At 48.4% G+C, this 17,918-nt stretch overlaps 1 protein-coding gene across 5 annotated transcripts in view; it reads left to right on the top strand.

Moving 5' to 3' along the window:
- The window catches only part of GOLGA4 (golgin A4), a 246,749-nt gene that overhangs the window by 24,895 nt on the left and 203,936 nt on the right, over positions 1 to 17,918 (top strand). For 4 of the 5 annotated variants that reach the window (XM_075315051.1, XM_075315052.1, XM_075315053.1 and 1 more), the window contains one exon: positions 13,060 to 13,158. The exons of the other annotated variant lie outside the window; for it this stretch is intronic. In XM_075315051.1, the coding sequence (XP_075171166.1) occupies positions 13,060 to 13,158 (99 nt within the window). The remainder of the gene's footprint in view (positions 1 to 13,059; positions 13,159 to 17,918) is intronic. 5 annotated transcript variants of the gene reach the window in all.

The raw sequence follows: 17,918 nt of genomic DNA, 5'->3' as shown, positions 1-17,918 counted from the left end.
AGCATGCTCCCTTCTCACCCCACTGTATGTCGGAGGTGTTTGTAAGGTTGAGGTACCCATTGCGGGTACGGCGGCAGGAGCCCACATGCTGATTCCTTCCCCATCCCTTTTTACAGGGCTCTGGGTGAAGTGGGATTTACCGGTCTCCAGGCACTGAGACCGTGCTCCATCTACAGCCCCTGGAGAAGATGCTGGATGGAGCGGAGTACATCAGGGACATGGCCCTGCTTCCTCAAGGTACTCTGTGTCCCCGTGCATTTGGCGCTCACACCGCAGCATGCTGGGTGTTGTAGTGCGCCGGGGGACATCAGCGCTGCGGCGCCTGTGCCATGGCCTCATTCAGCTTTGCTGAAGCAGGCTCACTTATGGGAATTGGTCGCGCCGGCCGCTGGGACTGCGGCGCGGCTGGCACTTGTAGTGCGCCGGGGACTTCAGCGCGGCCTGCGCTTTTACGGCGGCCGCGCTGATAACTAGAGTCCCCGGCTTTTGCGGCCTGCTTCCGTTCGTTCCCGCCCCCAGACCTGCCAGTCAGGAGAGGGGCGGGACGCTGGCCACTTCCAGGAATCGGTCGCGCCGGCCGCTGGCAGCGGCGCGGCTGGCACTTGTGGTGCGCCGGGGACTTCAGCGCGGCCCGCGCTTTTACGGCGGCCGCGCTGATAACTAGAGTCCCCGGCTTTTGCGGCCTGCTTCCGTTCGTTCCCGCCCCCAGACCTGCCAGTCAGGAGAGGGGCGGGACGCTGGCCACTTCTATGAATCGGTCGCGCCGGCCGCTGGAACTGCGGCGCGGCTGGCACTTGTGGTGCGCCGGGGACTTCAGCGCGGCCCGCGCTTTTACGGCGGCCGCGCTGTTAACTCGAGTCCCCGGCTTCTGGGCCTAGTCTCCCTTCGTTACCGCCCACAGCCCTGACAGTCAGGGTAAGGGCGTGACGCTGCATAGAGCAGAGCTGAGAGCTGGAGTATGTTTTGCATACTCCACCCCTCTCACTGTGTGCACTGTGAATCCGGATTCCCGCACTTTCTCAGGCACGCCCACGGCTTCCTTCTCTACAAGGACACCGGCAGCCATTAGTGTCAGTTTCTGTACGATACAGAGACAAGTGTGGAAGACCCTGGCATTCTGATAGTCACACAATCGCTGTAACAGGCGTTAAGCAGCACCTGTGGAGCACTAGTGCAGAAGTGCACTTATAGATATGCTTGTACTATATACATTGCACTGTTTGGTCGCACGTTGTATATACCCTCCTGGATTATGCGGAGGAGTTATCAGCATATTCTCTGTGTAAAACAAAGGTGCAGAACCACATGTTTTTCTATACAGCTGGTACAGCATGTACGGCTATACGGCCGGCAGGTACATAGACTCCCATTGTATGCACTAATGGCCAGGGGATGAGGACGGTGTCTGCAGTATTTACTGACAGTTTTTCTGAGACTATGGCTATGATACTAGAAGCCTAGCAGTCCGGACATGTCTCTCACAATATGGGCACTGTTGAATCATTGATCCATGGCCCCCCTCAGTGTGAATAACTAACAGCTCCGGGAATGTCACACGCATCCCAGAGTCACGGCTCTGCACGGACGTCAGTCCCAGACAGCCTAAGTGGGCTCGCTATGAGCGGCCTCGGTTTCATCAGGGTCCTAACAGAAGGACTCGCTGTGTAATGAGGCGGAAGTAGCGGCTCAGGATTCTGATCCTGAGACCGCTCTCAATCTGGATACACCTGATTGTGACGCCATAGTAAATAATCTTATAGCGTCCATCTATAGAATGTGGGTTATTTCTCACAGCTCCTCCAGTGGAGGAGTCAGCTTCACGTATTTTTCTGGACCACTCTGCCTTCAGAGAGGCAGTCCAGGAACACCACGCTTATCCAGATATGCGCTTCTCCAAACGGCTTAGGATACACGTTATCCCTGTCCCCTGACTTGGTCAAGGACTGGACCCAATGTCCCGAGCGGCATCCTCCAATCTCCAGGCTTGTAGCTAGATCCATAGTTGCAGTGGGAGATGGAACTGCAAACTCAAAGATGCCACTGACAGACAGATGGATCTCTGGTCGAAAGCCATCTATGAGGCTGTCGGCGCACCGTTGGCTCCGGCATTCTCTCCCTTGGGGCACTCCAAGCTATTTCAGCTTGTCTTACACAGATTGACACGGTTACACGTACATCTGTGCCGCAGGTGGCATCCTTAACCTCTCAAATGTCTGCATTTGTTTCTTACGCGATTCAGGTTGTCCTGGACTCTGCGAACCGTGCGGCGGTAGCCTCCGCTACTCCGTGTTTTTAAGCAGAGCCTGGTCTGCTCGTTAAGTGAATGGAAGGCAGATTCTGCTTCCAAAAAAAAAAAGGTTGCCTAACCAGTTGCCTTTTTCTGCTGACCGACTGTTTGGTGAGCGTTGGATGTAACCATCAAACAGTCCAGGGGTAAGGATTCATCCTTTCCTCAGCCCGGACACAACAAACCCCAACAGAGCAAGAGGCAGTCGGGGTTTTCGGCCTTTTCGAGGCTCGGGCAGGTCCCATTTTTCCTCGTCCAATGTGGACTCAAAAGGATCAGAGGAGCTAAGATTCTTAGCGGGCTCAGTCTCGCCCAAAAAAGCGACAGTCTGAAAACCCGCTTCCAAGGCGGCTTCCTCATGACTTGCGGCCTCGGTCGGTAGCAGGCTCTCCCGCCTTGGCGATATTTAGCTGCCATAGGTCAATGACCATTGAGTGTGAGACATTCTGTCTCACGGGTACAGGATAGAGCTCACTTCTCGTCCTCCAACTCGATTCTTCAGAATTTCTCCACCTCCCGGCCGGGCCGCTGCTCTTCTGCAAACAGGGTGCACTCTATAGGCAGAAAGAGTGATGACCCCCGTTCCTCTTCAGGAACAAGGTCACGGTTTTTACCCCAAATTCTTTGCGGTACCTATAACAACGGGCCGTTCCGTCCCGTTCTGGATCTAAAAATGCTCAGCAAGCTCGTGGACACCAGGCGGTTCCGGATGGAATCCCTCCACCATGTCATCGCCTCAAGGTCCCAAGGATATTTCCTAGCATCATTAGGCATCAAGGATGCTTATCCACACGTGCCGATTGATCCAGAGCACTAGCGTTTCTACGCTTCGTTATAGGAGACGAACACCCTCTGTTCGTAGCTCTACCTTCCGGCTAGCGACAGTCCAACTGGTCTTCGCCAAGGTCAGGGCAGCAGTAGTCACAGTCCTGCACTCTCAGGGTCACTCTGTGGTCCCGTATTTAGACGATCTACTTGTCAAGGCACTCTCTTAGGAAACATGCCAACACTGCCCGAACGTTGCGCTGGAGACTCTCTAGAGTTTTGGGTGGATCATCAACTTTTTAAAGTCAGATCCGACCCCGACCCTATCGATAACATATCTAGGCATAGAGTTTCTTACTCTCTCAGCGATAGTGAAGCTGCCGCTAGACAAACAGCATTCACTACGGGCTGCAATCTCTTCTTTAAGAACCAGTCGCACACATTGAGACGCCTCATGCACTTCCTACGTAAGATGGTAGCAATGGAGGCAGTTCCTTTCGCGCAGTTTTACTGCGTCCACTACAATGGGACATTCTCCGCCAATGGGACGAAGAGTCGACGTCCCTCAACAGAGTCGTCGTTCTTTCTCAGGCGGCCAAGGAATCTCTACGGTGGTGGCTTCTTCTCACCTCTTGGTCAAAAAGAAGGTCCTTCCTATCCCCGTCCTGGGCGATAGTTACGACAGACGCGAGTCTATCAGGGTGGGGAGCAGTTTTTTCTCCACTACAGCGCTCAGGGTACGTGGACTCAGCAAGAGTCCACTCTTCAGATCAATGTTCTTGAACACAGAGCAGTGTATCTTGCCCTACAATCCTTCCAACAGCGGCTGGAAAGCAAGCATATCCGACTTCAGTCGGACAGCTCCACAGCGGTGGCATACATCAACCACCAAGGAAGAACGCGCAACCGGCAAGCCTTCCAGGAAGTCCGGCAGGTTCTGATGTGGGTGGAAGACACGGCATCCACCATATCCACAATTCACATCCCAAGTGTGGAAACTAGGAAGCTGACTTCCTAAGTCGCTGAGGTGTGGCCGAAAGAGTATGGTCTCCTCACCCGGACGGGTTTCAGGAGATCTGGCGCCGCTGACAGAGGCCGGACGTCGATCTAATGGCGTCACGGCACAACAACAATGTGCCAGCTTCATGGCACGGTTTCACAATCATCGAGCTCTGGCGGCAAACGCCTTAGTTCAGCATTGGTCGCAGTTCCAGCTACCTTAGGTGCCACCTCTGGCATTGTTGCCCAGAGTACTGCGCTAGATCAAGACCGACTGCGGCCGCGCCATCCTCGTCGCTACAAATTGGCCGAGGATGTTGTGGTACTCGGTTCTGTGGTGCCTCACGGTAGGCTAACCGGGGGCACTACCAGACCAATCAGACTGGCTGTCTCAAGGGCCATTCTTCCATTTGAATTCTACGGCCCTCAACCGGATGGTGTGGCATTGAGTCCTGGAACCTAGTGTCGTCAGGATTACCTCAGGACGTGGTTGCCACCATGAGACAGGCTAGCATACTAACGTCCGCCAAGATTGACCACAGGACGTGGAAGATGTTCTTATCTCGGTGCTCGGCGCAGGGTGTTTCTCCCTGGCCGGTTGCATCGTCTATGTTTCCTTCCTTCCTGCAATCTAGGTAGGAAAATGGGTTGTCGCTCAGTTCCCTTTAGGGACAAATCTCAGCGCTATCTGTATTTTTTCAGAAACGACGACTTCCTCAGGTACGCACGTTCCTACGGGGAGTTTGTCTTCTCAGCACTCCGTACAAGCGGCCATTAGAGCCCTGAGATCTGAACAAGGTTCTAATTGCTCTCCAGATGCCGCCTTTCGAGCCTTTGAAGGATGTCTCCCTTCCCGTTTTTCACGGGAAGTGGCCTTCTAGTAACGGTCTCGTCTCTTAGTAGAGTTTCCGAGCTAGCAACGCTCTCATACAAACTCCCTTCCTGGTCCTTCACCAGGACAGGGTAGTTCTGCGTCCGGTTCCGGAATTTCTCCCTAAGGTGGTATCCCATTTTCATATCAATCAGGATATCACCTCACCTTCTTTGTGTCCTCGTCCAGTCCATCAATTTCAGAAAGATTTGCATCTGTTGGTTCTGGTGAGAGCACTCAGGTTCTACTTCCCGCATGGCGCTCCTGCGCCACCCGGATGCACTCTTTGTCCTTGTCGCTGGTCGGCGTAAACAGTCGCAAGCTTCCAGATCCACCCTTGCTCGGGGGCTCGAGGAACCAATTCTTGAAACCTACAGTTCTACTGGGCTTCTGGTTCTCTCAAGGCCGAAGGCCCATTCTACCAGAGCCGTGGGTGCATCCTGGGCATTACGGCACCAGGCTACGGCTCAGCAGGTGTGTCAGGCACCCACCTGGTCGAGTCTACTTACTTTTACCAAGCATTATCAGATGCATACCTACGCTTCGGCAGACGCCAGCCTAGGTAGATAAGTCATTCAGGCGGCGGTTGGCCACCTGTAGGAGAGGGCCGTTTGACGGCCCTATCATGAGGTATTCTTTTACCCACCCAGGGATTGCTTTTGGACATCCCAATTGTCTGGGTCTCCCAATGGAGCGACAAAGAAGAAGGGAATTTTGTTTACTTACCGTAAATTCCTTTTCTTCTAGCTCCAATTGGGAGACCCAGCACCCGCCCTGTTTTCTCGGGGTTTTTCTGTTTTTTCGGGTACACATGTTGTTCATGTGGTATGGTTCAGTTCTCCGATGTTTCCTCGGATTGAATTGGTCTTTAAACCAGTTATTGGCTTTCCTCCTTCTTGCTTTGGCACTAAAACTGGTGAGCCAGTGATCCCACTGGGGGTGTATAGCCAGAAGGGGAGGGGCCTTACACTTTTGAGTGTAATACTTTGTGTGGCCTCCAGAGGCAATAGCTATACACCCAATTGTCTGGGTCTCCCAATTGGAGCTAGAAGAAAAGGAATTTACGGTAAGTAAACAAAATTCCCTTCTTTACCAGTGCTCTCAAAGGCTATTATGGTGCAGCATAAGACAGCAATGGAGGCTGGTATAGAAATGTATCCTTGTCAGCGATGAGTATCGCTTTTGTCTTGTTTTCATATATTTTTATTAATTAAAATAAGGTTAACAAAATAACATATCAAATCCACACAATCAAGATATTATCATGCGTAGCATACCATTATTTGAATACATGTGGGGATCTATTGTTTGAATAGAACTTTTCATGTGGGGGGTATAGGTAAAGAAAAAGAGAAAGGAGAGGGGAGGGGGAGGTAAACAATTACTTTATTGGGGATGAAAAAGGGGAGGAGGGTGAAGGCAAGGAAAAACAAGGTGAAGAGGGAGTGGGTAAAAGGAAGAACAATGAACATAAACAAATGTTAACAGGGTTCCATTCTAGGAATATAAGCATATTGTCAAGAAAGCATGACTGAAGGTTTGAACAAAAGGATTCATATTATAAAAAAGGTTTTCAAGTAGTTATAAATATTTTATTTATGTAATACCTTGTATAAAAATATTCCAGTGCTCCCATCTTCGGTAATAGGAGGCAAAGGCATTGTTAATGGTAGCAAAGTACTTCTCGAAGTTGTTGTGAAGAGAAGTAGTCTCTACGACCTCAGAGATAGTGGGCACCGCAGGTTTCTTCCAATTAGAAGCTATAAGATTTTTAGTAACTAGAAATAAATGAGTTAAGATAGGTTTATATATAGGGTCAAATTTTTCCAAATTAAGTGAAAGCAGGGCCATTTGGGGAGTTACCTGAATTGTGGAGTTGGTAATCTGATTAATCAGCCTAGAAATATTTTCCCAGAGACTCTTCCATCTGGGACAACTCCAGAAAATGTGAAGTAGAGTACCTCTCTCATTGCAATCCCTCCAACATAAAGGGGACGTCTCTCCATTAAATTTAGCAAGTCTACACGGAGTGAGATACCAACGCGAGAGAATTTTGAAGTGAGATTGATGGAGAGAGGCACATGCATTTGAAGAATAGGTTAGTGAAATGGCTTTCTGCCATTCCTCATCCGTAAAGCTCTTACCCAAATCTTTTTCCCATTCTAGCATATATTTGCTTTTGTGGAATGTTAAATCATTATTGAAGTGGTTATAGATATTTTTACAACACCATAGGGACATTTTGGTTGGGTTACAGAATAACATGCAGGTTATTTCAGAAAGGGGGTTTGTAAATAATAATTTTGTCTTTAAAATTTCCCTAAATTTGATGAGGGCCTTAAAGTCAGAGTCTGGGAGCTTGTGTTTGATCTTTATATCCAGGAAGTTTATAAAGTCTTTTCAATTAAAGATGTCTCCAACCGTTTTTAGATTTGACTCCTGCCATGTTGAGGGAATTTCTGAGTTCTCCAGAATCGCCAAAATTTTTAGGGGAGTATTTCTAAGAAGATGATTTTTATTAAGATTAGTCGGAGTTTTGGCCAAAGTTTTCCATGCTCTTATTGTAGCGCATAAAGTAGGGGAGTTTGGAGGTGAGATAGAAGGGTTGATTAGTCGCTTTTGTCTTGGACACAATGAAGACTGGACATTGTTGTGGAGACCAGGTAGGCAACACCTTGAAGAGGGAATGTCACACCACTCCTACTCCTGGCAGCACTGTGTAGTGTGGTATATTGTATCATAGCAGGAATCCTCTTGTCTTCATAACAGGTACACTGACTTCTTGGTGTTACATTGACTTGATTATGGAACTAGTGGAATGGCCTTTTTTTCCAAAGTATCTCCTATTGAACACTACTGGAAGGTTTTTGGTCGGCACTTGCAATGGGAGCTGCCAGCAGCGGATCTTGATGATCTCCTTGCCCAAGTACATTCAGCGTAGCACAATGTTCCTCAGACAGCCATTACTAAACTCATTGATTGCATTAAATGATGTGCATGTATGTGTATTTCTAGATGTGGTGTTCATACTCAATATTGAATAAATCAAGATGCTATGGAAATTATTTCCCCTTTTTTTTTACTCTCCATCATTTGCATGTTATCAATGTATCAATTTATCCTGTTATTTCAATAATTTCATGACTTAATTCTTGGTGTTCCAATTTCAATGTTGAGGAGTTATGAATGTGTATATCTGTATTTTTATTAAAGGGGTGGTCCGAAGGAAAACGTGAATTTCATTTTACTTCCCTATCTATTTGCTATTGTCTAATATACTTGTATTAAAAATTCCCTACCGGTCCTTAACTATACTAACTGCTATTCTTCTTTTTTTTTTTTTTCTTCCTATCTGATGTTTTTAAAATCCCAGTGCATGCTGGGATACTCAAAAGTAGTGTATCAGGGTAGAGAGTCTGGCAGTGTCCACAGCTTCTGTTGCCTCCCTGAAACAAAGTGTCATCATAACTCTTGTTTCAGGGGCTGCCCTGTCCCTGCTCAGTCCCTGCTGTGTTTGTCTCTCCCTGCGCTGTACATGGTGCGATCTGCACAGTGACAGCATTGCTCTGTTACTGGCTGAGATCTGGAACAGTGTCTATACTTGGCATGCAGGAGACTAGCACCGCCCCTCCTAGTGGTGTCACTAATCTCCTGTATGCCGGGCATAGACACCGATCTGTTGCCATCTGAGTATTACTGTTATGAGCCGATAACAGTGCGGGCAACAGAGCAGCCACTGAGATGAGTGTCACTGATGACTTTGTTTCAGGGAGGGGGCAGGGGCTGTGAGAGCACCCTCTGTCCCATTCCTGAAACAATATGACGTCAGTGATGCTCATTTCAGGGGCTGCTCTGGTCCCTATTGTGTCCCTGCTCTGTCCCTCCCTCTGCATTTGTGCACTGCGATCTTCACAGTTAATGATGCGCTCTCTCTGTTGTCGGCTTAGCTCTGCAGTAATGAGCTATCAACAGAACGATGTCACAATACCAGGCATCCAGGGGATCAGTTCTGAAGAGCGGAGACATCTCTAACTTTACCGCTTAACAGCGTCACCGAGTCTCACACAGAGCAGCGTGACCTAGAACATACGAAAAGTGGTAACGTTACTGATGTCACCACTCTTCAGTGTCACCAGGTCTCGCACAGCGCAGTGTGACCGCGATTGTCTGAAGATCGGTGAAGATTCAGATATCGTCACTCTTCAATGTCCCTGGGTCTGTCACACAACAGAATAACTTGGAACGTCTGAAGATCGGCAATGTGACTGATTCTTGCACAGCTCCATAGACTTTGTTCATCAGATTTGCTGGACTTCATTGGATTCACTGGACTACATCATACCTGCATGGGATTATTTATTTATTTATTTTTTTTAAATTCTTTATTTTCCAAATTTTCCAAATTTTTCAAAGGGAACCAGCATCATAACTAAGTACATTTGTTAGGACCATATCGGCCTTTTTGCAAACACATTCCATATGCCTTGGATTGGGTATAAAGCAAAATTTACATATTCATATATTATCAGGCAGTATTCCCGCAAATACCCTCACTTAGGCGTCCAAGACTTCGGGTTCCACTGAACTGTTTCATAAATAAGTACATATTAAACAAATAACCATAAGTAATCAGCAAGAGTGCTTAGTAAGAGGAAGGGAAAGAGAGCAGAGGAAGAAGGAGCAAGCTAGTTAGAAAGAATAAAGAGGAATGAATACCAGGGGAAAAGGGGGGAGTGGGTTGGGAGTGGGGGAGGTGAAGGTGGTGGGGGTGAAGGTATGGGGTGGGGAGGGAGGTAGGGGGTGCGGCTATGTGTTGCCTTCTGCGGTTCCCTCAGCGCCCATTGCGCCCCGCTCTAGAACCTCATAGTCCTTGGAATGCTGGAAATCCAGCCATTCCCGCCACGTAGCCCAGAATTTCTCATATGAATCGTGCAGTGATGAGGTTAAATCCTCCATGAGCATGAGGTCATTGATCTTGTTGATCCATTGAACTAACGTGGGAGATGACGTACTCCTCCATTTTTCTGGTATGCATACTCTCGCTGCCGTAATGAGGAATTTCCTCAGGGAATTCTTATATCTTTTTTCGGGAATCCCGCAGTGATGCAACAGGGCCTCCGCCGGCCCCAATTCCTCATGCTTGTCAGTAACCCGTCGGATAGTTTCGGACACTCCCTTCCAGAAGGGCTGGATCATTTCACACCCCCAGAACACATGTAGAATGTTGCCCTCTGCCTTACCACACCTCCAACATATAGGGTCTATTGACGGAAACATGACATGTAGCTTGGAGGGAACTCTGTACCATCTAGATAAGTTTGTAGCTAGCCTCCTGGAATCTGGAACTAATGGAAGACGTGTGGGCCAATCTGAAGATCCTTTCCCATTGTGCTGGTGTCAACTGAATTCCCAAATCCCTTTCCCACTGTGTAGCGAAGGGGGGTAGTTGTTGATCTGAAGGTGAAGATAAAAGCGAATATACCGCCGACAGTGAGTGACGTATTATGCCTGATCCCATACATAGTTGTTCAAACTATGTCTTAGGTCGCTGAAAGTGGGATCTGGTGGGAAGACTACTGAAAAAGTGCGCCAATTGTAGGCATCTCCACTGGCCAAGCGGGGTAGGATCTTGTCTAACTGCCAAACTAGCTGCCGAAGGCCAGGATCCCCAGTCTCCAAACTCCTCCACTCGATCCACCCCGCCTCTAATCGACATCCGGAAGATCGGATCCACCCTACTAGGTTCAAAGGCGGGATGGCTCAAGATAGGCATTAGGCTGGAGTTCCTGGGAATCATTTCTGACTGTACTCTCCCGATGTTGCAATATGTCACGGTTGGGCCGATGGTTGGATGTGTTTTCAATCCTGCAGGGACCTCCGAGAGCACCCACGGCAATTTATTAAGGGGTATTGGGGAGAAGGACTGCTCAATTTGTATCCACTTCTTCTGAGACCCGTTCCGGCACCAATCAATCATTCTAGTAAGATGTCCAGCCAAATGATATCTTCTCAATTCTGGCAGCCCAATCCCCCCCCACCTTTGGTCCTGTGCAAGATGGCTCTTTTTATACGTGCCGATTTACCTGCCCAGACGAACGAGGACTGAATTGATTCTAGGGATTTGAAAAATCTCGAAGGTATTTTAACTGGGAGCAATGGGTGAGAAAAGGAAAGGATCCGGGACAATCTCTTCTTATAATAAAATCAATATAATTTTATTTGAAATATTAAAATTACCATCCGTGAAATCGAAAGAGATATTAATCCATGGGAGCTTTACGCGTTTCGGACTTCAACTTAAAACCAAAAAAGAGTCCTTATCTGGCAGATTACGCACCAGGGCAATTGGTAAGAGCCGAGGTGCATCTTATGAGATGCACTTCTGAGGTAGCTGCGGGCTGGTATTTTTAGGCTGGAAAGGGCCCAATAACCATGGACCTTCCCAGTCTGAGCTCATCAGCTCACAGCTCTCTACTTTAGGCCTGTTTCACACGTCAGTGATTCTGGTACGTTTGTGCTTTTTTTTTCTATGTACCAGAATCACTGACATACGCAGACCCATTATAATCAATGGGTCTGCTCACACATCAGTGATTTTTCACTGACCATGTCTCCGTGCGGGGTACACGCGTGTCCGTGATTGCCGCACGGAGACATGTCCATTTTTTTCTGGCATCACTGATGTCCCACGGACCACGCAGTGGTGTGATCTGTGAAACACGTGCCAGAAAAAAACGTGCATATAAAATAAAAATCATTTTTACTCACCCGGCTTCAGCGGCGCTCTGTGCAGCCTGTGCTGTCTGCTGCTTTTGAGCCGGCTCATTACTGTCGGGCATATACATGAATGCACGACACAGCCGACCCGGAAGCAGCTACTGCGGGGATCCGCGCCGGCCGGATGCTGCACCGCGGGAGCGTTCAGCACCATGGAGAGCTGGAGCGGGCACAGGTGAGTTGATCTCTAAGTGCAATCACGGACCACGGAGAACGGAGCCCGGATTGCATTTAGACAACCCACGTGTGCCGTGAATCACGGCACACGGAAGGACATGTGCGTGTTTTACACCGACGTTCTTCACTGACGTGTGAAACTGGCCTTACCTTTACTGGTTATCAAAAATGGGGTGACCCCACTTTGTTTTTTTGTAATTATTTGGTTAATAGAAAGCTGTACAATCTATTCTCTAGCTACCATCTAATTTACATATATAATTTTTTCATTTATCTATCAAATTCACAGAAAATCATCGATTTATATGTCTGCGTCTGGCCATTGGTCCCTCCTATCGATCTGTCTAGCACCATAGATTATAATTTTTACATGTGTCTAAATGTCTCCAGTATGCGTGAAAATTGATGCCTAAGAATTGGATGGAGCAAAGTCATACATTACACTACTCCCCTAGAAGTGGACGGAGTGTTGTCATTCATATCTAGTGCCCGTCATGTGAGATACAGCCCTCAGAGCCGCTCCCCTAGAAGTGGACGGAGTGTGGTCATATGTATCTAATATAATGTGTGGTACACTCCGCTGAGCTCTATATCTAATCCCATTATGTCATACACAGTGACGTCTGGCTGATTATTACTGTTCTGAGCTGATAACTGAGTGGCTGCTGTGAACTGTTTACACAGCGCAAGGAGGGACAGACCAGCCCCTGAAATGCATGCCATGATGACGCTTCGTATCAGGGAGGGGATAGAGGCTGCGGTCACTGCCACAGACTCTGCCTCCTGATGACGCTTCGTTTGAGTATCCCAGCATGCATTGAGATTATAAAACGAATCCTCATCAGACAGGAAACAACAAAAAAAAAAAAATAGAACAGCAGATAGTGTAGTTGAGAAATGGTAGGGAATTTCTAATACAAGTATAAGCGAAAATAGCTTTGATTATAGCATCAAATAGAGCTGTAAAATTAAATTTACTTTTGCCTTCAGACCACCACTTTTAATCTAAAAAAAAAAAAATAATTTGTATTCTTTTGTATGTATGTTGTAAAAATCACTTACTATCACAAGCTATCGGATTTATTTTTTAAAGTAAATGTTACATCTTACATGGGGTATGAAATGTAATGTGAAAAACATTTCTTCTGATTGTCTCCTCGTTCCATTGTATTGTGTGGCACAGCTGCTGGCCGGGATGATAGCAGAGCCTGCTTTACTCTCTGAATACACTATTTTTGCTCTGGACCACTCCAAAAGGTCCAAACCCTTGAGTGGCAGTGTGGTGAGTCCACCCATTCCTTCCTGGAAGTGGAGTTACTCTAGATCTGCTTCTAGACCCTCCAGTAGTAATCCCCTATTGCTTTGTGTTAGTAACCCGCACTAAATTCATTATGGGCTCTGTGTGTTTCTATGTGGGGTTTTCATACAATGGATTAACTTGCTTCTGCATTAATAGGCAAGTGCTTCTTTCTAGACAAGGCAAACGCACAAGTAGTTACCCATCGCTCCTGACTCATTAACCTGCAGTATTAACAGTTAATACCTCTTTTTCTTGGTTCTTTATGTCTAAACATATTTTTGAAAATCTGCAGCATTTGCACAAAGCTACTTAAAGGGAACCTGTCAGATCCAAAATATAACCAGAACCATGAGCAGTTCTGGGTGCATATTGCTAATCCCTGCCGCACTGTCCCTGTATACACTAGCATAGATAAAGGGATCTTTAAAAAAAAGTATTTCTAAAGATCTTTTATCGTATGCTAATGAGCGAGGCGACTAGTCCCCTGGGCGTTGCTTCCCCTGGCTAGTCGGCTCCATTAGCATGTTAGTACTCCCCTGTGGGCGTGCTAACATGCTAATGAATGTGCAGCGTTAGTGGATGATCTCACTCGCCTCTCCGCTGCAATCGCGTCCGACGCTGGATTTCGGTTCAGTGCACATGACCCCAGAGTTTCGGTCATGCGTTTTATAAAGCCAGGTATACGCATCCTGGCTTCAAACTGAAGTAGTGCGCATGACCTAGACTCCGGGGTCATGCGCAGTGAACTGATATCCAGTGTCGGACGCGATGGCGGCGGATAGGTGAGTGAGATCATCCTCTGACGCTGCACATTCATTAACATGTTAGCACGCGCATAGGGGTGTACTAACATGCTAATGGAGCAGACTAGCCAGGGGAACTAACACTCAGTGGGCTAGTTTCCTTGCTCATTAACATACGATAAAAGATCTTTAGAAATACTTTTTCTAAAGATCCCTTTATCTATACTAGTGTATACAGCGACGGTTAGGCAGATATTAGCAATATGCACCCAGAACTGCTCGTTATTCTGGGTGCATATTGCACCTGACAGGTTCCCTTTAACATAGAAAATGTCTTTGTATTCAGTAAGACTGATGAGAAGTTTTGCTGATTGCGCATTGCTGACTCTGAGCAAGCGAGTGTAGGGGAACTGCTCAATATGCAAAATGAGGGGTGTAAAGATGCTCTTGGCCACGCCAAGGGGGCACTGAAGCCCCCTCATTTGCTTATAAAAGTAATTACAGTGAAAAAATAGCTTCTGACTATATAATGTGGCCATAAAATAACCTAAGGTGTTGGGAGCCATGTGCAGACTGATCCAGTGGATAGAATGGGCTGAAAATTGGTATGTATGGCTATTCAAGGCATTGGGAAACAGAAGGCATCTTTAAAAAATTTTTATAACACAACTCCCCACCAGGTGAAAAAGTGGGACTCTAAAGTGAGTGTGCCTTGCAACTCAGTCTGCAAGATGCCTGCCTGCCTCTTTGCTGGATCGTGCGCTGTTAGTGCGGTTGTTTTATGAGAATGCCAGTAATGCTACAGCTGCACTGAGAGCCTTTCATCATTTGAAAGACCCTCACACATGTAGCGGTCCAATGGTTGTAAATTCGCTGAGACAGATGATGACATGTTTTGAGGCAGTTGGGTTACTGAGTGTTCAGCCAGGGTGCAGGTGACAACCAGTAAGCAGAAAGGTTGTGGAGGACATTGCCACTGCTGATGTGGAACAGGGCACTAGCAACCTTGCCGGGAACAGCAGTGTTACCAGGCAATTGGGGCTCCCGTACAGCACAGTGTGGCAAATTCTCCAAAAGGTCTTGCGGAGGACCTTCTTCCTCGTGACAATGATACCCGCATGACATTTGCATTTGTTTCTGGCGAGAGTGGAAGCAGATGGCAATTGGCCATGGAATGTTCTGTGGTGCAACAAAGCGCATTTTTACCTGAATGGAACGGTGAACACAAAAAACTGTCGCATTTGGGCTACCAAAAATTTTCATGAGGTCGAGGCGGTTTCGCTGCTTTCGCCAAAGGTAATCATTTGGTGTAGCTTCACCTAATCATTCATCCTCGGACCATTCTCTTACTAAGAAATGAGGCCAACTGGAGTTGCTATCTGTTCCAGGACAACAGCGAGATACCAGACAATTCTGGAAACGGTGGTCATTCTGCAACTCCACCAGTGGCAGTGTCTTCAGATGACCACCTTCATGCATGATGGAGCACCTCCTCACATCGCAAATTGTGTGAAGAATGTTCTGCGTGCACATTTTCCTGATGACAGGATGTAGAGCTGCTCCTTCCCTAACGCATGGCCACCGTGTTCGCCTGATCTCAATCCTTGTGATTTCTGGTTGTGGGGACACTTGAAAGAGCGTGATTATCTGGGAAATGTCGACACGCTGGCTGACCTCCAAAGACCGCATCATTTTGGTAGTGCTGAACATCCCACCAGCCATGTTACATGCAAGTGTCGAGCATGTTCTTCATAGGATGAACATGATCACCATGCATGATGGAGGCCATATTGAACAGTTATGCTATTCTGTGGAACAATTGAGACATCTCCATTATCGGCACGCGGTTTTTGGGCCGCTCGCTCACTGTACAGCACCACTTTTTCATCTGGTGGGGAGTTGTGGTATACATTTTTATTAAAGATGCTTTCCGTTTCCCCATGCCTTTAATAGCATACATACCAATTTTCAGCCACTTCTGTCCACTGGGTCAGTCTGCACACGGCTCCAAACACCTTAGGTTATTTTATGGCCACCTTGTACATACTAAGACAGTATCATGGCCATCTATAGGTTTGAAGAAGAAAGTCCTGTACATGCACTATACAATTGACACAGCTGTGTTGGACAGACCTGCAAATGCGCACTTCTGGCTGCTGATGGTTGATCGGCGGCGGTGTCAGATGTTGCACCTACACTGATCAGATACTGATGACCTATCCTAAGGGTAGGCCATCATTGGGAAGCTGCCAGATAACCCATTTACAGAATAGCTGTTTTTACTTTTTCATAATTCATTAATACAAGAGATAGTTGAAGTTCGGGCTCTGCGGGTTCAGCCAGACTTTAGCTCAAGTTCAGTTTGTGACCTGCGTCTCATTGGAAGTCACTAATTGGGCAGATCAGTTCTCCACCCACACAGCCAGCCATGCACAGAACACACGCGGGGGAGGGTGGACGGGAATTTTTTTTTTTTTTTTCGTACACACTACTGCCGATAATGCTGTTTTTTTATGGCCTGTTAGAGCAGTTTAAATACTGCCAGCGGCTCCCACCAGGCAGCACCAAGCGTACCTGAGCCCAGGGATGCCCCAGCAAGTGGTCAGCGTGGTTTACTGTTCAGGTCCACTTATCTCTAATTAGAACATATGAAACTAGGAAACTTTGTAATATATCTTACTCGAGCAGTCTTTGCTTTATAAAAAATGAATTCTTGAAAATCTTGGTTCAGTGGGTTAATTTGTCATTAGTGAATATAGACCATTCTATTAATTACTGAGATAAATGATGGTGCTCATAACGTTCTATGGAGTGAGCTGAGAAGATGGAAGCACATGTAAGGCTACTTTCACACTTGCGTTGAACGGTATCCGTTGCATTGCGTTGTGTAACGGATGCAACGGATGTGTTGCATATAGTGACAACGGATGCAACGGATGCTGCAAAACAACGCAATTCGTTTTGATTTTTTTTTTTTTTTTCCCGGTTTTACCAGCGGCAGACTATAGTGAACGATCAGCTGATCGTTCCCTGCAGCCGGCCGCTGGGTGATCAGCTGATTGCTCCCAGTAGCCGGCCGCCGGGTGATCAGCTGATCGCTCCCGCCCGCCGGGTGATCAGCTGATCGCTCCCGGCTGCCGGGTGATCAGCTGATCGCTCCCTGCAGCCGGCCGCTGGGTGATCAGCTGATTGCTCCCAGTAGCCGGCCGCCGGGTGATCAGCTGATCGCTCCCGCCCGCCGGGTGATCAGCTGATCGCTCCCGGCTGCCGGGTGATCAGCTGATCGCTCCCTGCAGCCGGCTGCCGGGTGATCAGCTGATCGCTCCCGGCCGCCGGGTGATCAGCTGATCGCTCCCGGCCGCCGGGTGATCAGCTGATCGCTCCCTGCAGCCGGCCGCCGGGTGATCAGCTGATCGCTCCCTGCAGCCGGCCGCCGGGTGATCAGCTGATCGCTCCCTGCAGCCGGCCGCCGGGTGATCAGCTGATCGCTCCCTGCAGCCGGCCGCCGGGTGATCAGCTGATCGCTCCCGGCCGCCGGGTGATCAGCTGATCGCTCCCTGCAGCCGGCCGCCGGGTGATCAGCTGATCGCTCCCTGCAGCCGGCCGCCGGGTGATCAGCTGATCGCTCCCTGCAGCCGGCCGCCGGGTGATCAGCTGATCGCTCCCTGCAGCCGGCTGCCGGGTGATCAGCTGATCGCTCCCGGCCGCCGGGTGATCAGCTGATCGCTCCCTGCAGCCGGCCGCCGGGTGATCAGCTGATCGCTGTCACTTGCTGGCGCCCGGGCATGCCGGCCGCCGGGTGATCAGCTGATCGCTGTCACTTGCCGGCGCCCGGGCATGCCGGCGGGCGGGCGCTCAGCTGAGCGCTGTCACTTGCCGGCGGCCGGGCATGCTGGTGGCCGGTCATTCAGCTGAGCGCTGTCGCTTGCCGACGGCCGGGCGCTCAGCTGAACGTTCGGCCACCGCGAGCCAAAATAAAGTTTGATTTAAAAAAAAAAA

The sequence above is a fragment of the Anomaloglossus baeobatrachus genome, chromosome 6 (genome assembly GCF_048569485.1).
Source record: "Anomaloglossus baeobatrachus isolate aAnoBae1 chromosome 6, aAnoBae1.hap1, whole genome shotgun sequence".
Lineage (NCBI taxonomy): Eukaryota > Metazoa > Chordata > Amphibia > Anura > Aromobatidae > Anomaloglossus > Anomaloglossus baeobatrachus.
Note: the sequence above shows the minus strand (reverse complement) of the source record. Positions and strands in the feature narration are given on the sequence as shown.